This window comes from Capra hircus, chromosome 7 (genome assembly GCF_001704415.2).
Source record: "Capra hircus breed San Clemente chromosome 7, ASM170441v1, whole genome shotgun sequence".
Lineage (NCBI taxonomy): Eukaryota > Metazoa > Chordata > Mammalia > Artiodactyla > Bovidae > Capra > Capra hircus.
In genome coordinates this window covers 103,165,610-103,185,753 of record NC_030814.1, presented here as the reverse complement: position 1 = coordinate 103,185,753, position 20,144 = coordinate 103,165,610, and the positions used below count along the sequence as shown (strand labels likewise).

Here is a 20,144-nt window from a genome sequence, read left to right as displayed (position 1 = left end):
TTCAACAACTGGTGCTGAGAAAATTAGACAGTCACATGCAAAAGAATGAAATTGAACCCTGTAGTAGGCAGAAAAATAGTTCCCCAATGGTGTCCACACCCTAGTTCCCTAAATCTGAATTTGTTAGGTTACTTGGCAGGGGGAAATGAAAACTGCAGATTGAATTAGGTTACATGAATGAGCACAATATCATCACAAGGGTCACGGAAAATGGGAGGAGGAGGAGGAGCATGAAAAAGACCCAACCCACTGCTGATGGCTTTGAAGATGGAGGAAGAGAAGAGGCCATGAGTCAAGGAATGTGGGCAGTTTCTAAATGCTGGAAGAGGCAAGGAAGTGGATTGTCTCAGAAACTCCAGAAGCAATGCAGCCCTGCCAAACCTTGATTGTAGCCAAGTAAGATCCAGTTCTGACTTCTCACGTTCAGAACTGTAAAATCACTGGTGTTAAGCCACCAAGTTTGCGGTGTTTGTCACCTCAGCACTAGAAAACTAATACAGATCCCCACCTCAAACCGTATACAAAAGTTTAAATGTCAGGGCTAAAATGAAAACATTCTTGGAAAACAGATGCATCAATCTTTATGAGCTTGGGTTAGAAAATGATTCCAAAAGCAAGAGTGGGGCTTCTGTGGCAGTCTAGCAGTTAAGGCTCCATGCTCCCAGTGCAGGGGGCACAGGCTCAATCCCTGGTTGGAGAACTAAGTTCCCAAATGCTGCATACTGTGGCCAGAAAAAAGAAAAACCGGGCTTCATCAAAATGAAAAATATTTATGTTTCAAAGGATACTACCAAAAGAGTGAAAAGACAATCCACAGGAGGGGAGAAATTTGCAAACCATATCTTACAAGGGTTTAGTATACAGAATTATATTAAGAACTCTTCCAACTCTAAACAGACAACCCAGTTAAAAACTGGGCAAAGGATCTGAATGACATTTCTTTTCAAAGGAGGTATACAGATGGCTTCCCAGGTGGCTCAGTGGTAAAGAAACTGCTTACCAATGCAGGAGATGCAGGTTCGATCCCTGGATTGGGAAGATCCCTCTGGAGAAGGAAATGGTAACCCACTCCAGTATTCTTGCTTGGAGAATTCCATGGATCCTGGTGGGCTACAGCCCATGGGGTGGCAAAAAATTAGACAGGACTTAGCAACTAGACAACAACAAACACATGAAAAGATGTTCTGCTTATTAGCCCTCAAGAAATACAAATCAAAACTATAAGGAGATACCACTGGATACCCACCAAAATGATCACAATAAAAGACAGAACTGCCCTGGCAGTCCAGTGGTTAAGACTCCAAGATTGCACTGCAGGGGGCGCAATTTCGGCCGTTTGTTGGGGAACTAAGATCCTGCATGCCTAGCAGTGTGGCCAAAGAAAGAAAAAGAAGTGCTGACAAGGATATGGGGAACTGGAACTCACACACTGCTGTTGGGGGGAATATAAAGTGATACAGTCACTGTGGAAAACAGTCTAGCAGTTCCTCAAAAGGTTAAACATAGTTACCATGTGACCTAGCATTTCCACACCTAGGTTTACACCCGAGAATTCAGGACATATGTTCACACAAAAACTTTTACACAAATGATCACAGCAGCATTACTCACAATAGCACACCCCCACAAAAGGAAATAAATCAACATCCATCAACTGGTGGTTAAAAAAAATAGATGCTTTTGCACTGTGGTGTTGGAGAAGACTCTTGAGAGTCCCTTGGACTGCAAGGAGATCCAGCCAGTCCATTCTGAAGGAGATCAGTCCTGGGTGTTCTTTGGAAGGACTGATGCTAAAGCTGAAACTCCAGTACTTTGGCCACATCATGGGAAGAGTTGACTCATTGGAAAAGACTCTGATGCTGGGAGGGGTTGGGGGCAGGAGGAGAAGGGGACGACCGAGGATGAGATGGCTGGATGGCATCACCGACTCGAGGGACGTGAGTTTGAGTGAACTCCGGGAGTTGATGATGGACAGGGAGGCCTGGCGTGCTGCGACTCATGGGGTTGCAAAGAGTCGGACACGACTGAGCGACTGAACGGAACCCTTACAATGGTATATTGTTTGGCTATAAAAAAGAATGAGCTACAACTTGGATGAATCTAAAAACATGCTGAGAGAAATAAGTCAGACACCACAGGCCACAGATTGTGTGATTCCATTTCTGTGAAGTGTCCAGAATAGATAAACCCATAGAGACAGAAAGTAGTAGTTGCCAGAGGTTGAGGACAATGGATATGAGGGTTTTTGGGTGATGAAAATGTTCTGGAATTAGACATAGGGGATGCTTGCATAACCTTGTGAATATACTAAAAGCTGCTATGTTGCAGTATTTAAAAGGGCGAATTTATGGTCTAAATAATTAGCTCAATTAAAGATACTGATTTGGGCACAAGGAACAATCGGAATGAAGGCGTTGAAGCCAGACACAGGCTGGAAACAATTATCCATGGTACAAGGGAAGCAGCCTGCAAGACAGCAGTGCTAGCCAGAGCGCCTGGACTCTCCCCTGAAGTGATGGGGACGCCAGGAGAGTGGGGCAGGGATCCAGCCTGCAGCCCCCTCCTCGGGAAGCTCTTGGCGCGAACTCTCCTCTTCCATATGCCCTTTTGAGCAGCTGCTGCTGCTTCCTGGTCCCTTGTGCACGGCTCAGCCCCTGCCTCTCACAGCACACGTGCCAACACCAGGCTGGGCCGTTTCTCTTCCCACAGGTACAGGCGTCCTCTCCATGCACATGCTTCCAGGGCGCATCCAGAAAGGAGCAGCTCGTGGCGGAGCACCATCAGCTCCCACCTCTCTTCATGATTTACTGAGGGTCCCCAGGGGCAAGTCATGGAGCTTCTAATTTGGTATGGGGAAAAAAAAAAAATCTATCAAGCCACAAGGAGGCATAGAGGAACCTCTGATGAAAGAAGTCACTCTGAAAAGATGACACCCAGTTTGATTCCAAATCCATCCATGAGTCTGGAAAAAAAAACTAGGGAGACAGTAAAAAGAACAGTGGTTGCCACAGGTTGGGGTAGGAGTGATGAGAGATGGAACATAGGATTTTTAGAGCAAGAGAAACTATTCTTTGTGATACTCTTAAGGGTGGTTGCAAGCCATTATGTATTTGTTGAAACCCATAGAATGTACAACAGAGTGGAACCCTAATGTAAACTGTGGACTTGACTTAATAATAATGTATCAACATTAACTCATCAGGTGTAACAAATGTAACCCACGAATGTCAGATGTTAATTCTAGTGGAAACAGCGGTCAAAGGGCATAAGAGAATTCTGTACTCATTTTTCTGTAAAACCTCAAACTGCTGTAATAAATAAAATCTATTAATCTTTAAGAGCAAACACACACAGAGCCGGAACGGAAGAGTCATCGGGATTATTTTCTTGCTGGTCTGGAGAGAACTTCTTACATTGTTGCAGCTAGAGTGACTGACTTTGCAATGAGAAGGGTCCCCACTAGACCACTTCCTCGCCAGAGCCCCTGACAATGACTTCATTCCCCTCCCTGTGTCTTCTGTTTCCTCATTTGTTCAACAGGGACCATGATGACACCTTTGGAGGTGGTCGGATGTCTGAAGGGATGTTACCTGGAATGCACTTGCTTATCAGCACACCAGGGGCCTCCATCCCCACCACGACATATCTTTCTCACCTTCACTGGGCAACTCAAAGGCTCTACCTGGCATCACCTTCCTTGCACTGTGGGCAGTGAAGGACCAGCACCCCACAACAATAGTTCATCCATTCTTAGGCTGGTCCAGGACTCATCCAACCCCCATCCATCCCCAGAGTCACCCCCTGGGTGCTCCCACCTAGCACCTAGCAATTTTCATAAGATTTTCTTCCTCTCTCCTTTGAAGACAAGATAAGACAGACATTGTAATTCTGGAGGAGGAAGCTGAGAAGATGAACTCTGGAGCTCAATGTCCTGGGTTCAAATCCCAGCTCAGACAGTTACCCTCGCAGGCCTGGTGGTTCTCACTCAGAGCTACAGCCACACATGCTGGCCCCCCAGAGAGGGGCGGCCAGACCTGCTGGGACATACCATCTGTCCCGGGCCATCCTGTGCACCTGCCAGAACCCAGAGGCTGTAGGGAGGTGGTAAGAACTCTAACCCGTGGCCCCTCCACCCCCTACCCAGTCCCCAGACCTTGGACCTTGCAGGCTGGAGAAGAGGCAACAGGAGCTGTCAGTAAAGGCCGAGTGTGTTTTGCCCATGTCTGGCGACTAACCATGTGTTCCCTGGGAGGGGCCTGCTGTCTGAAACTCACAGAGTTCTGGGCCACATGGGGACAAAAGGTGAGTGACTGAGCTCCTATCAGGCACCAGACGCTCTGCAGGTTTATTTCTTAAACTCAACGAGCAAACAAAACCTCAGTGCTTGAAAAGGCCCATGCGAAACAGCACGGGGTCATTTGCTACTGGCCTTGCTGTTCTAGCTGCCGGACGGTGCTGCCAGAGGGAGGGACGGGGAGCAGTCTGGGTGGCCAGCCCCACCGATGGGTGTCTGGGATGAGCCACCGACAAAGCTGATGGGAAGGTCCGGGCTGTCCTGGCGGGGTGGTCTTGGGATGTCACCAACCAAGGTTCCAAGTTGTCACTAGCAAGGTCAGGGGAACAGTCAATGGGGCAGGAACCCCTGAGGGCATCTCAGAGGCCACCCCTGACCTGGCAGCTCCCCCAAATCCACTGCTGCCATCCCCCTGGGTCCTGCCAGCAGCCACGGCAGGTGGGGTCCCCAAGAGGCCTCCTCCAGTGTAAGCATCTGAGCAGTGGGCCAAGCAGCCACACAGGGCCATCTTCAGGTCCCCTCCAGCAGGAGCTCCATGGTGACAACTGGGCAGGAGCAACATCCAAGTGGTCACAGTCAGTTCCAGAAGTTTCTGGGGCATCAGGAAATGCAGGCAAGAGAAGCGAGAGCCACCAGGGACAGGAAGTGCAAAAGGCAATTGGCCCAGCTGGGCAGATTCCCTGCTGACCCGAAGGGCCCTGGGCTGAGGCTCCCTTGAACCCAGGTTGTCCAGACAGACCATCCCTAGCTCCTCATTCAGCAAGGAAGGCAGAGGGGCTGCCTGGAACTCCTACAGGGCTACAATGTCCTGGCATCCAGCAGCCTAGGGAGGGCTGGGCTGGGTGGGGTTTGTTAATAAGGCACAGCTGAGAGGGAGGTGGAGCGGCCCCACTCTGGGTTTACCACCCTCCGAGGGAGGACCCACAGAGGCCCCCAGGACAGCTGTGGGCCCCCACACAGACTGCAGCTCCCAGAAACGTCTGTTCTACTTTTGGCAGGAAGTGGGCAGGAGAGGAGAGATGGAGGAAGAGGGGAGGGCAGTCAGGGACAGCGGGGAGGCCCAGAAGCAGGGAGCACAGACAGACACACAGACACAGGAGTGGAAGACAGGCGGGGGCAGCCAGCTGGTGGAGAGGAGAAGGAGGAAGCCGGGAAATAAGGGCTCCTCCTGCGATCCGGCTTCTCTGCCCCAGGACAGACCAGGGCTGTCCGTCTGGCTCCAGCCCGCCTTGCTCGCTGGGCCTGGTGTGGAGTCTTGGGCCAACACAGGAGTGTCAGAGGGCGAAGGCGCCTGAGCAGATGCGGGTGTAGACACCCTGATCCAGAGGCAGGTAGTGGCCTTGCTTCAGGTCCAGGAAGAAGAGCCGGTCCGAGGTCTGGCGTGGGTCAAAGCCCTCATGCTGCAGCCGGGTCTTCTGAATCTTGAAGGTGCCTGTGGGGACGGGGGCGGAAGTAGGGGCGGGGGTGGGGTGGGAACTTGGCAGGGGGCTGCCAGGAACCCCACCACGCCCCAGCTCACTATTCTTTCCGGCACCTCCAGTCCTCTGAATGCGCTGTCCCCTCTGCCAGAAGCATTCTTCCCCATTTTGCCCGCCTGATTCCTCCTTGGCCTTTGGCTCTCAGCTTCATGCTCCCTCCACCAGGGAGGCCTCCCTGACCACCCCCCGCGTGACCCAAAACTCCATGTATACTCCCTGCCTGTCACATGTCCACCCCACACAAGACCAAGGAGGTGAAAGGGCTAGGTCAGTCACACAGGAGGTCAGGGGTCAGCAACTTGTAGGCCCATGATCCACCCACGGACCAAATTCAACCCCCCATCTAAGGAAGCCACCCCTGGACACATACAAACTACTTACTGCTGTTTCTGCCCTACAGCTGAGGAGATGAATCATTGCTGCAGAGGCTGTGGCCCGCGAAACTGAAAATATTTACTATCTGGGCCTTAAAGAAAAAGTTTGCACTCCCTGCAGTAGACAATTAAAGAGGGGTTTTGTGAAAGATCTGGGTTTGTAGAAAATCGAGGGAGAATCCCTGTGTGCTCAAGAATTAGGAAGGTTGGTTTTCTTTTTTTTCCCTTTTTAATGAAACTTCAGGGACTTCCCTGGTGTTTGGGACTCTGCACTTTCACTGCAGGGGATACAGGTTTGATCCTAAAATCCCGCAAGTTATGCTGCTTGGCCATTAAAAAATAAGGAAGGAGACTTGAAAAGTACAAACCTCAAGATTAAAAAAGCAGGGGCGGAGGTGATGATGGTGGTGTTTACCTTTGTATCAAAATTAACGCTTCTTTTCAATAAAGGGCACCATGGACAAAGTTAACAGATTCCAAAATAGAGGAGATTTAAAATGTCTGATATTGCTAAGGAATTAACATCTGCACTATTAGGAGGAACTCCCGTAAATCACAAAGAAAAAACGAGACAATACTAAGATCGGTCAAAGATACGAGCAGGTGATTTACAGAATAGGAAACCTCAAATGTGTGAGATGATTCGCTCAAACTTCCTAGTCCTCGGAAAAATGCCGAAAAGGAAGAGATGCACCAAACACTGCAGGACAGCCAGTGGGGTAGGAGTGAGGAGCGGAAAGAAGGAAGCGTGCAAATACGACGAGAGGAGAGCTCAGCTCATAGTGCCGGCTGGCCGTGGACAGCAGGTTAGACCAGGCGCAGGGGCGGAACCAGAACGGGTAAGTAAATGGTTGAGAAACTGACAAGTGGACGGACAGAGAGGCAGGGGCCGCACCTGTAGTGTCCACCTGGGGCAGGAGGCGCAGGAAGAGGGGCCGGGCATAGGGCGCCAGCACCTTCTGCAGCTCCTCGTACAGCGCGTTCGGGCTCAGCTGGCCGAGGGGGTCTGCGATGGCCGCCATGCCTGCTTTGCCCTCTACTCCTAGAGACAGAGATCTGGCTGAGACCCCCACCCTTGCCCCACCATGAGACCAGATCCATCCTCCAGTGGTGGCCTCTGGCTTCTGATCTCCAGCGCTATCCACCTGGGATAACGCTCGCTGAAGCAGTGAACACTTTATTGAGCTCCTGCTGCACTCCCTGCAACCTTGCTGCTGCTGCTAAGTCGCTTCAATCGTGTCCGACTCTGTGCGACCCCACAGACAGCAGCCCGCCAGGCTCCCCCGTCCCTGGGATTCTCCAGGCAAGAACACTGGAGTGGGTTGCCATTTCCTTCTCCAGTGCATGAAAGTGAAAAGTCAAAGTGATGTCGCTTAGTCGTGTCCGACTCTTAGCAACCTCATGGACTGCAGCCTATCGGGCTGTTCCATCCATGGGATCTTCCAGGCAAGAGTACTGGAGTGGGGTGCCATTGCCTTCTCCGCTGCAACCTTGAGCCACAGCTAATTTCATGAGCCCATTTCCTGGATGAGGAAACAAGCGCAGCATCAGGCATGAGGAATAATTCCAGATCCAGGCCACCACCCTGTTGAGCGGTTGTCCAGGCTGTGCACTGCTTTAGGTCTTGCCTACCAGGGCACCTGTACCTCCAAGTTCCTCTTGGCTGGGCTCCTCTGGGGCTGCCCCCAGGACCCTGGGACCACCCCCGGAGCCCCAGCTTGCCTGGCACAGCCACTCCATACACAGCCACATCTGTCTGGCCCAGCAGGCGGCTTAGCACGCCTTCCACCTCAGTGGTGGAGACGTTCTCCCCACGCCAGCGGAAGGTGTCCCCGCTGCGGTCCCGGAAGTACATGTAGCCCAGCTCATCCATCACCAGCACGTCACCTGGCAGAGGGGAGAGCGGGAGGTGAGACGGTGGCCCACCACCGCCACAGCCGGCCCCCGGGCTCTGCACACCTGACAGGTAGGCGCTGTCACCCTTGCGGAAGACGCTGTGGGCGATCTTCTTGTTCGTGGCACTCTCGCTGATGTAGCCATCAAAGCGACGCAGCGGGTCCTGCTGGTTGATCTGACCCACGAGGAGGCCGGGCTCCCCTGGGGAGGAGGCAGCACTCAGGCTGTGCCGGGCGCGCGGGAGGTTCGCCCCCTAGCTCCCCGGGGGGCACCGGATAGGACCCTGCTCACCGGTCTGGCACGGGATGCAGAGGCCCTGGGCATCCCGCAGGAGTTCCATGGTGTCCTCGTTGACCTTCACCAGCCTGATGGGGTACACGTGGGGCAGGATGCGGCTGTTGAAGCCACAGGAACCAACCTGGGATGGGGCCAACCCAGTCAGCGAGGAGCCCTGCAGTGATATGGCGTGGCCTCCCCCGACCCCCACCCCCGACACCTTGCCTCTCCTGCCTCGGGGCCTAGAATTAGCACTAACTCTGTGACCTTCGATGATCTGAACGAGGGGGTTATGAAGTGCAGGCTCCCATCAGGAATCACGCCCCCTCTCTCCCTGTTCCCAGCCTCCCTTGCAGTCACGTGAGGAGACCTGCCAGTCGGCCACCACTTCTTGGTCCTTAAAACCCTCCAGGCTGGCAGGAAGGGGATGCCCAGAGTGACTCTGAAGCCGTGAAGGGACCCTGGCAGAGCTGCTGCCCAGTGCATGGCACACTGCCTGGCTCAGCTCTATGAGCAGAAATGCCCATCTAATGGGTTTGCACTGCCGCACGTGGCTGGGCATGTTTGTTACAGCAGCAACCTCTGCTGGTTGGACAAGAGTGTACTCTGGGGCTGCACATTCAACTCATGTGCATGGTGCGGACCAGGCCTTGTTGTCCAATGCTGGGGCCCCAGCAGCAAGAGACAGAAAAGAATGCCTGCCTCCGGGGCGCTTGCTTTATTCTTCTCCTTTCCTGTCCCTGACATTGGGTGGGAAACGCTTGATAAGGAAGAAGGAGGGTCCTGCAAGGATATATCAGAGATAATACTTGCTAATCATAAATGTCTGCGTGTTTTCAGAGAGCTTACTGCAGGGGGAAGGAGTGCTATGCTGAGTTCAGGATGTTCCATGATCAGAACAAACCTAAGTTGTTAATCCCATTTACTGATGAGGAAACTGAGACCCAAGAAGCCTGAGTGACTTGCCAAGTAGATCAGCACCCCATTCCTGGCCCTGGGTCCCCCAGAACCCTGCTCTCCCTTCCACCTCTATTGCTACAAATTGAGCCTCTGAAAAGCTGAGGCACAGAGCCACGCTGTGATCGGAACTCAGGGGCAACAGTCAGGTGACTGAGCAAGCTGGCAGGAAGGCTGCCCAGCACCCTGGCCGAGAGGCCGACCACAAACCAGGCTGCTCTATGGGAACCCAGGCCGGCGAGGCAGAGGGAGCGGTGCTCCCGGAACCCCCAGCCCTGCCCGGGCCGCCCCGCCCGCGCCCACCTTCCCGTCCATGTTGGCTATGCTGCAGTTACACTCGGTGGCCCCGTAGAACTCGCCGATCTGGCGGACGCCGAAGCGCTCCGTGAACTCCTCCCAGATGGACGGCCGCAGCCCGTTGCCCACTGCCAGGCGCACACGATGCCGTCCTTCCGCCTCGCGCACCGGCTGCTTCAGCAGGTAGCGGCAGATCTCCCCGATGTACTGGACCACCTGGGGGTGGGGTGGGAAGCAAGCAGTGGGCGCCTGTGCTGGGGCCGAGAGGAGCCCACTGGGAGCGGAGGCTGCTGCGGGCTGGAGGCCCCCCTAGACCCAAAACCTTCTTCCTCCCATCTGGGTGCTAGGAGCAAAATGGCCTTAAAGATTGACAGCAGGAGAACAGTCCAGACCATTTATACCTATGCACTCGCTCAGAGCCCTGTCTGAGCTCAGGCTGCCCGCCCACAGCTCTGACCTAGGGGTGGGATAACTGTCAGGTCATGTTCTTTGTGGCTTCTCTGAAGTCACAGCACAGACCTAGCCCCAGTGGCTCAGGGAGTCACCTACTGATCACCCCTCTCCGCCGGCTCCTTCTCTCTCTTTCCTGTGGCTCCACCTCTGGGGTCGTCTCCCAGATACCCCAGTTGCCCTTGAGTCCTCATCTTCAGGTGGGCTTCCGAATGTACCCTCCCCACTTTACAGATGCTCACAGACAGTAAGCGCCCACCAAGGCTGATAACGTGGTAAAATCTGATTGGAATCTGGCCTCCGGGCACCAGAGTCTCAATGAAACAGTTACATGTTCAGAATGAAGCACCATGGCAATCATAGCTCCAAAGTGCTCACACCAAAACGCATTATAAAATTGGACCTGTGGTCAGCTCCATCTGGCCCTGCCTTGCTCACTACCTTGTGTCTCTCCAGCTCCTGTGCTCACTCGGCCCTTGTCACATAGGTCTTCTCCTCAGGGCCTTTGAACATACTGTTCCCTTTGCCTAGGACACTCCTCCCTCTGACACACTGAGAGTCAGGTCTCAGTTCAAATGCCACCAAGGCTGAGCAGGACTTGGTGTGGATCTGATGAATACAAGCCTGTCGAACACAGAGTTCATCTGTTTAATCTTCCCAACACTCTCTATTGAAGGTGAAGTCACCAAGAATCCAGAGAGGAGATACAGTTGGGCAAAGATCACCAGGAGGCAAGCCTGGGCAAGGCAAGATCAGAGACACCTGACGGTTTCTCTCCCTCTGCCCTCCGCTCCTTCCCCTGTCTTGGTGGCCCAGCCCACCCTATTTCCAGGGCAGAGCAAGTCATACAGCCTGGCCAATCAGCCCAGTCCATCCTCAGACAATGATTGGTTCAAGGATAAGCATGTGACCACAGCTCAGCCAATGAGAATCATCCCTGAGACTTTTAATGGATGGTGGGAACACAGGCTGTTTGTCAACTGGAGCTGCTGGGAACCCTCCTGGGGAAGGAAGAGTGGAGAGGAAGCCACCCACTAAGGAAAGAAGAGATCAAGAGGAAGAGAAAAACAAGACAGAGATAGACTTCCCCCCACCCCAATCAAGGTGTGCCTGAAGCTGTCCACTATTTGGCCTCCTCAGTTCCATAAGTTGCTATATCTCTTTCGTCAAGAAAGCGAGAGTTTAGGTTAGGGCTGGGGTTAGGGTTTTGGTTTTACCTGTCAGCTGACAAAGTCCTGCCTAAGAACAGAGCTGCCCTCCAGACCATCATAAGTCGTCCCAGGCAGCTTTCAACTGTCCTCTTCAGAAATTAGGCTGGGGAAGGGATAACACAACCACAACGGAGGCAGCTAAAAGTGACAATGACATCCCCGTGGCTCTGAGGCCAGCTCTGCATACTGAGAGTCAAACAGCTGATCTTTACTCTGGCCTGGACCTTCAGACAGACCCAGGGCTAAAAGGAAAGCAACTCAGGTCAGCTCAGAGAGGGAGACACCAGGTGCCCCATGCTGTGACCTCCAGCCTGCGGGGCAGCATCTGGGCAGAAGCTAGGAGTGAATCGTCAACCTGGGACCCCCACTACAACTGCAAATGTACACACCCAAACGGACAGGGAGACACAGGAACTGTATACCCATGGATGGATGATGGGTTGACTTGTCTATTGCCTGCCCACCTGCTGTATGCAGCCAAGAAAGCAGATTACAGCCTCTGATGAGGACAGCTGGCCAGTTGATCTGGGCCAGCACCCACTGCTGTGAAAAAAACAAACAAACAGCCATGCAGTTTCCCCCACCCAACAGCCATGAGATGGGATTTCTGAACCCAGCAGCATTTCTTAAGTCCTGGTGGCATCCCTGGTGGCTCAGACGGTAAACAATCCTCCTGCAGTGCGGGAGACCTGGGTTTGATCCCTGGGTAGGAAAGATCCCTGGAGAAGGGAACGACTACCCAATCCAGTATTCTTGCCTGGAGAATTCCATGGACAGAGGAGCCTGGCGGGCTACAGTCCATGGGGTCATAGAGAGTTGGACACGACTGAGTGATTTTCACTTGAGGAGTCCACCCTATCTAATCTTCATAGAGCTCCCCAATGCGTTCTCTTGGTCACAGAAATAACTCTTCAAGGAAACAGAACGGAAGCCTTTCAGGGGCCTGGAGACAGTGAGCAAAGCCCGATGCACCATATGCATGTCAAGGACAAAGAGAGGGACCACCAGACACTGCGGGCCTCCCAGGAGGAGGCCATGACACCACCCACAGGGAGCCCCAGACAAAAAAGTAGACGTTGAATCAATCAAATATCTGTCTAAAGCAGTGGTTTTCAACCGTGGCCAAGACACTTGACAACGTCTGGACACATTTTTAATTATCACAGTTGGGAGGTGGGGTCCTGGTGGCATCCAGTGATTTTAGGCCAGAAATGCTGTTAAAGATCCTACTGTGCAAAGGATGGCCCCCACCACAGAGAACGAGGCAGCCAAGTCTCCACAGCACTGCAGTTGAGAAATGCTGAGCTTCCACTATGGAGAACAGCACAGACAGCCCTTAAAAAAACTAAAAACAGAGCTACCATATGACCCAGCAATCCCACTTCCAGGCATATATCTGGACAAAACTCTAATCTGAAAAGATACATGCATCTCAGTGTTCACATGGAAGCAACCCAAATGTCCACTGACAGATGAATGGATAAAGAGGATGTGGTGCGTATACACAATGGAATAGACACACTACTCAGCCATAAAAAAAGAACGAAATGATGCCATTTGCAGCACCGTGGATGGACCTAGAGAGTACCATATAAAATGAAGTCAGTCAGGCAGAGAAAGACAACTATCATATATCACTTACGTGCGGTATCTAAAAAACCGATACAAATGAACTTATTTACAAAACAGAAACAGACTCACAGACATAGAAAACTAATAGTTATGAAAGGGGATCAGGGGTGGGAAGGGACAAACTAGGACTCTGGGATTAGCAGATACACTCGACTATATATAAAATAACCGCAGGACATACTGTGTAGCTGAGGGAACTATACTCAATACCTTGCAATAACCTGTAATGGAAAAGAATCGGAAAAAGAATAGATATGTATAACGGAATCACTTTGCTGTACACCTGAAACTAACACAACATGGTCAATTAACTACACTTCCATTTTAAAAAATAGATTAAAAAAAAAAAATCGCTGGGCTTAACCCTACTCCCAAGGTACAGGAAATACCAGAGTGACAGGAGTATGTCAAGGGACCTTGCAGCAATCCCCAGACTGGGAACACACCACAGGGCAAACCCCCTTTCTTCAATAAATAAATTATAAGGGAAGGGAGGGAGAAAAAGGAGAAAGAATGAGAGATAGACAAGGAATCTTACAAGAAACATCAACTAGTTGCTGTGTGTAGGTTTTATCTAATTAAAAATTTTAAAGAATATACAGAAACAAGAAAACCCATATTTTTGACATGGTAAAACACTGGGGATCAGTGTCCGGGTTCCTGATGGTTGAGAAATCCTGTCGCTTTGGGGCTGTGATAATGATACTGCAGCTATGTGGCTGTGGGGTTTTTCTCCTCCTTTTTTTTTCTCTTTATTTTATCGTGGTAAAATACACATAACGTAAAATTCACCACCTTAGCATTTTCTTTTTCCATCTTAGTCATTTTTCTGTGTGTGCATGCTCAGTCCCTCGTCATGTTTGATTCTTAACAACTCTATGGACTGTAGCCCGCCAGGCTCCTCTGTTCTTTGGATTTCCCAGGCAAGAATACTGGAGTGGATTGCCGTTTCCTTCTCCAGGGGATCTTCCGAATCCAGGAATCGAGTCTGTATCCCGATTGGCAGGCAGATTCTTTACCACTGCACCACCTGGGTAGCTATTTTAAAGGGGTATTAAACACATTTACATTATTGAGCAGCCTTCACCACCATCCATCCCAGAACTCTTTTCATCTTGTAAATCTAAAACTGTATCCCCATTAAATGCTAATTCCCCATTCTTCCCTCCTCCCAGCCCCTGGCAACCACCACTCTATTTTGTTTATGATTCTAGCTACTGTGAGTACCTAATGTAAGTGAAATCAGGCGGTATTTGTCTTTTTTTGATGGGCATATTTCATTTCGCATAATATCTGCAACGTTCATGCACGTTGTAGCCTGTGTCAGAATCTCTTCCTTTTCGAGGCTGAATAATATTCCATTGTAGGGATGGACCATTTTGCTTATCCATTCATCTGTGGATGGACACTCGGGTTGCTTTCATGTTTTATCTATTGTGAATATTCTGCTATGAACATGGATGGACAAATATCTCTTTGAGACTCTGCTTTCAGATCTTTTGTTTTAAGAACAGCCCTCACCAAACACAAAAGCCCACACAGAGGTCCCATCTACAAGAAATGTCCAGAACAGGCCAGCACACAGAGACAGAAAGCTTCCTGGTTGCCATGGGGCTGGGAGGGAGGAATGGGGAGTGGCTGCCAGTGGGGACAGGATTTCCTTTTCAGGTGATGGAAGGTTTTCAGAACTGTATAGAGGGGCTAGTGGCACAACACTGTAAACAGACTAAATACCACTCAAGTGTCCACTTCAAATGGCTAAACTTATGTAAATTTCACCTCAATTAGAAAAAAAAAAACAATCATCTTTTGGAGGTTTTACTGAGCTATCTATGCAGGAAACAGGCTGCTGTCTGGAGCTGCTTCATAAGACTGGAGGAGGGACATGGGTGGGGAGGCGGAGAGGGGAGGACAGAGTATCTGACTCCTCTGGAGCTGAAGGATGGGTGCCTGGGAAGCCCCTAAACGTTTCTGTCCGCATTTGTATTTGCAACTGTCAATAATTAAGTTAATCAAATGGACTGTTTTCCATGTCAAGATTCAGATTAGCAATTTTTCCCAAGACCCCCCCCCCACACACACACACCTCCAAGTAGAACATAAAATCCTCAGAAGCAGAGCATGGCACAGCCCTCACCCTGAGGGACCCCACAGGATGCCAGCCCAGAGCCCCCACCCTGCCCTACTGTGTGATTCAGGCAACTGGCTGAACCCCTCCCAGCCCCCGCCTGTTCAAGGTGAGGGCAGTACCTCCCAATTTGTCAGTCTCTGGACACACCCCCTTCTCACTCTTTCCTCCACCTGGAGGAAGGTACTAGCACCTGTATTTCCAGCCCCACCATGGCACTGAAACCTTTCAGCTGTCTCCTCGCACTGAGGAGGGGAGAGGGGAGGAAAGGACTTGTCTTAACCCCTACCTGCTCTGCAGGACAGTGGATGCCCTCCACCTCTGCCTCATGCTTACCCCACCAGGAAGCATGACCCACCCATTTGCCTGCAGCTACCAGCAGGGAAAACCTTTCTGGCACAGGGTGTGGGGAAGGTAGCATCTTAAGGAGCTCAGGCAGTCTGCGTCCAATCCTAACTGCATTAGAAGCCTCAGTTTCCCTACCTGCAAAATGGGTGTGATGCCTTTGCCTGCTCCCAAGCAGCTATGAGGCTACAAGGAGCTTACACGTTGAAGGTTTAGTCTCTGGCCCGACAGAGAGCATAAAGCACCGATGACCCCCTCCGAGCCCCCTCACGTCCCTGCAAGGCAGCCATTCAGAGAAGTAAGGCAGACGGGTGGGAGGAGGGTAGTGGTGAAAGAGGGGCGGGGCCTGACCAGGCGGGGGCGGGGCCTGACAGGGGCAGGGCGGGGCCTGACCGTGCAGTTGTACTTGACGCAATCATCCCAGAAGCGGCTGGCTGAAAACTTCTTGCGCAGGACCACCGTCAGCCCATAGATGAGACACTGACCCACGCCCATGATGTTCCCTGCAGAGAGTGGACTCGGTGAGGGGTCCCCGGCCCCCGCCCCCTTCCCCGCCCGAGCCGCCCCGTGGTACCTGCCGAGTGGTACAGGGGCAGACAGTCGTAGAGCACATCTGCTGCCTGCATGCTGTAGGAGTAGTGCCCAAATGCCGCGATGCGGTAGTACCTGTGGGGCAGGGAGTGCAGGGGCTGGGGCCCACGTCCCCGAGAAAAGCGTGGGAGTGGGGGGGGCAGCGTGCTGGGTACTGGGGACACAGCAGGGACCCAGGCGGAGCCAGCCCAGCTCTTAGGGGCCTTAGAGGCCGGCGGGTGAGGAACACGCAACAAAGAAAGGAAATGACGCTTGGTGCCATGAGGAATATAACAGAGCAACAGAGAGAGGCTGAAGGGGACAAAGCCAGGGAGGCTGGGGTATCCTCGCTGGGGAGGTGACTGAGACCTGGTAAGAAGGAGCTGTGGGGAGAGCTAGGGAAGGGCAAGCAGGTGAAGTGCGGAGCATATGCAAAGGTCCTGAGGTCAGAAGCAGCCTGGCAGGTTGGAGGAATTGAGGACAGAGCGAGCCAAGAGGCAGAGGAGGAAAATGGCATCAGAGAAGCGGCACAACACGAATGAGGCTTTTTATCCAAGGGCCAAGGTAAGTACAGGGCGGTTTGGCATGAGTTGGGATGTCCTCTGGTCGTGGAGGAGAGGAGGGCTGTTGGGGGCAGGCGGAGGCTGAGGAGGGGCAGAGGACAGCACTGGGTCCTGAGATGGGCTGTGGGTTTTACCCAGTTGAGTTCAAGATGCCCGCAATATCCTCAACAAGAGCTGGGGCGGGGGGGTGGGGTGGGGGGGGGGGACGGGGGGGCGGCGGCCAGGGGGTGGTTGGGGTGGGGAGGGAGGCAGGAGGATAAAGCCTTAGAGACGACCTGGAGTGGCTCTCCAGTGTGGGTGGGGGTGGGGGCGGCGGAAGCGGGGTGGGCAACACCCACGAGCCCCTCACCTGCTGTGCACGATGATGGCAGCCTTGGGCAGCCCCGTGGTCCCCGACGTGTAGATGTAGAAGAGTCGATCTGAGAGAGACACGGGTGTTGGGACCAGAGGCTGGGCTGGGTGGGACGAGGGGACAGGATAGGCACGGGCAGGGGGATCCCACCTGGACTCACCATCCATGCCCTTGCCAGGGAGCTGCACCAGGGGGGCTGTGGAGGTCTCCTTCAACAGCGGGTCCAGGAGTTGGGTGTCCGGTAAGACGCCATCAGGCCCCACGTCTCCAGAACAGAACTTGACCAGGCTCTTGCCCAACTGCCCGCTCACCTCCGCCACCGCTGCGGCGCGAAACATGTCGTGGTTGAAGATGGACAGGTGCCCCTCCCAGGGCCGGGGAAGCACTGCCTCCTTGCCCTGAGCAGCCCCAGGCCCCCACCGAGAAGATGCTACCCACACCCGGCCTCACCCGCCGCCAGCTCCCCTCCGAAGACCAGGGCTTTGGCGCCCGAGGTGCCCAGGCAGAAAGCCAGGGGCTCCCGCCGCAGGTTCACGTTGAGCAGCGCGGCCTCCACACCTGCCTTGGCCAGGCCCAGCCAAAGCCCCACAAACTCAGGCCGGCCCTCCATGAAGATGGCCACCACGTCACCCGGCGCGAAGCCCAGCCGGCGGAACAAGTTGGCCACAGCGTTGGAGTAGGCATCCAGCTGCGCGAAGGTCCAGCACACACCGCTGCCCGCGTCCACTAGCGCCAGGCGCTCGGGCTGCCGCTGAACCACCGCCTGGAAGATCTGCGGGATGGTGTGGCGTGCGCGCTGGTGCCGCCGCAGCTCCAGGCGCACGCGTATCAGCACGGAGAGGCCGCTGGCAGGGGGGATGAGGAGCCGGTGTCACTGGGTGCCCCACTCACCCCAGGATACCTCCCCAAGCCTCGGCATCCCCACACGGAGAGGGCAGAGGAAGAGACCCCAGTTCCCTAAGGGCGGCGAGGGTTCAAAGAGGATGCTTGGGGTGCCGGGTCTCTCGGAGGACTAAGGGCAAAGGGCTATTTCCCAACCAGCCCAGAAGGAGGCGGATTCTCAAAGCTGGCTATGCAGTGCTAATCAGACTCACCCTGTCCTCCCGCATCACAGCTTGCCCGGTGACCCTCAGGAGCCAGGGCCCAGTCCTCCTTTCTCCTTACTGGGGGATCCAGAGTACCCCATGCTGACTCCACACTGCCTCCAGCCTGGACTCCTCATGCCCTGCCTGCCTCAGCTGAGCCCTGGGGTCCATCCCTGAGCTGCGTGGCTGCCCCACTCTCGAGTCACTGAATGGCACTAGGCTGAGGTGACTGGGCCACCCAGCTCGGGTGCCCCCACCTAAGGCGGGGAGCTGCCTCTGCCCCAGGTGGGGCCAGGAGACAGGCTAGTGAGAGGCCCCAGTGGCAGGTGTCCTGTTCCTCTGTCCCCACCTGACAGCGGATACAAGGCGATCAGACGTCAGAGGGGAAAGGAGAACTCCAGGAGAAGGAGCCAGCCTCCTGAATGACCCTGTTGGGATGAGCAGCCATCGCTGACACCAGGCCGTTTGAGATGAGTGAGACTTGAACTTGTTTGTATTGTTTAAAGCAAAAGTGATGGCTTTTAGATCACGAACCAAGAAAGTCAAAATTTCCTAGTACAGGAGCTCAAGAAACAAGTGGTCTCCTGGCTTTATCTGGCTCCCTGGCCCACCATCCAGAGCCCCTGGCTCTGAGAGGTAACTTGGTGCTGGGTTAAGCCACTGATGAGTGAGGACCTGTTTGTTACAGCAGCTTCCTCTGCCCTGACCAATACAAGTGGTCTTGACTCTGCTCCCTCTTTAGGCTTCATCTGGCTATTGTGTCCCACCAGTTTTAGCATCAGATTGGTTATCAGAACCATCCTTTGTGCATCCCTACTGCTTCCTCTGTGCTGCTTCCTTAATTCCCTGCAATGGCTTCCTCAGACTCAACAGATTCACAACAGACCTCAGCGTTTTCATTCATTCATTCATTCCCTCTGTCCTTAATTCATGACGGCAGCTGATGTGTCTCAGGGCCTACTGTGTTTTGTTTTTTTTCAGTTTGAAGATCTAATTGGCTTTATTTATATTTTAATTAGAAGATCTAATTGGCTTTATTTTTGTTTCAGGATTTCTTTTTTTCTTGGTACCAGCACCTACTGCACGCTGGGCATTCTTGGCTCAGAGATGACTAGATCCAACCCTTCGAGCCTCATAGTTTTCCCAGGAGAGAAACCCCCTCTACATAAATGAATGAGCATGAGGAAAGTGCTAGATGATGACAAGGCTGTCAGAATGACATGGGTCAGAATGGAGGCAGTGGTGGCCCCGGAGATAGCCAGGTAGGTAAGGCCTGTGCAGGGCCTCAGAAGTGAAAAGCAGCGGTGTGAGTGTAAAGCCAGGTTCACAGCCAGTGCAAAGGTCCTGGGGTCGGACTGGACCTGGGGAATGGAGGAAGACAAGGTCTTGGGTGGGTCAGGAAGGTCTGATAGAGGAGAGGTTGGATCGACACAGCCACCTGCATCGCAGTTTCTAAAAACAAGAGGTCAGGGTTCTGAGAGATTTATGAGACTTCCTATTTGGGTCAAGCTGCGCATCCTGAGAGTCCCTGGAGGGCCCCTCTAGCTGCCCCTGGGAAGGGACCGGGATCCTGTGGCCCTTGTGACTTGGCTCAGCCAGAGCACCTGCACACACGTCTGCTGCCAGCACACTGAGCTAAGCACAGCCCTACACACCTGCTCATTCTCCGGTGACTCCTTTCACCTCCTCCCCCAGGGAGCCTTCCAGGCCTCTGGCCCTGTGCTGTGCCCACTGCTCCCCCATCATGTCCCCAAAGGGGGCCAGTCCGGACTGCGTGCTGGCTGGGCTCAGGGAATGTTCTCTTGTCCACCCCAAGAGCCCTCCCAACCCCCTTTACCCACAGCCCCCCATTAAAACCCCTGAAGCCACCCTGTTGTGAGTCCATTTTCCCCAGGGTTTTGAGCAGCCAGGGAAGTCACCTCTGCTCCAGCCAAGGAGCCTAGCATGTCGCAGATGCTCAGTAAACAGAAACTGAATGGCTGTTCTTGCCTGAACTCTGGACCTGGTGTGCCTGCCCTCTCCAGCAGCCAGCACAGGAGCACAGACTACTCCATTCATCCCCAGATGGGGAGCACCTGCTGTGTGCCAGGCCTAGAGAGACCCAACCCTCCTCCCCCTCCATCCTCCCCACAGATTTCCCCCTCACTCACTCACTGCAGCCTCCTTGCTGTTGCTTGAGCACACCTGGCGTGCTTCCACCTCAGGGCCTTTGCACAGGCTCTGCCCTCTGCCTGGA

General features: G+C 53.3%; 1 protein-coding gene across 4 annotated transcripts in view; it reads right to left on the bottom strand.

Moving 5' to 3' along the window:
* The window catches only part of SLC27A1 (solute carrier family 27 member 1), a 40,700-nt gene continuing 23,920 nt past the window's right edge, over positions 3,365–20,144 (bottom strand). For all 4 annotated transcript variants that reach the window (XM_018051382.1, XM_018051383.1, XM_018051385.1 and 1 more), the window contains exons 3-13: positions 17,274–17,668; positions 16,984–17,145; positions 16,821–16,890; positions 15,913–16,004; positions 15,732–15,841; positions 9,579–9,788; positions 8,334–8,460; positions 8,106–8,243; positions 7,869–8,033; positions 7,042–7,188; positions 3,365–5,726 (exon numbers count right to left, since the gene is read on the bottom strand). In XM_018051382.1, coding sequence (XP_017906871.1) covers positions 5,569–5,726; positions 7,042–7,188; positions 7,869–8,033; positions 8,106–8,243; positions 8,334–8,460; positions 9,579–9,788; positions 15,732–15,841; positions 15,913–16,004; positions 16,821–16,890; positions 16,984–17,145; positions 17,274–17,668 — 1,774 coding nt within the window. In that variant the 3' untranslated portion in view covers positions 3,365–5,568. The remainder of the gene's footprint in view (positions 5,727–7,041; positions 7,189–7,868; positions 8,034–8,105; positions 8,244–8,333; positions 8,461–9,578; positions 9,789–15,731; positions 15,842–15,912; positions 16,005–16,820; positions 16,891–16,983; positions 17,146–17,273; positions 17,669–20,144) is intronic.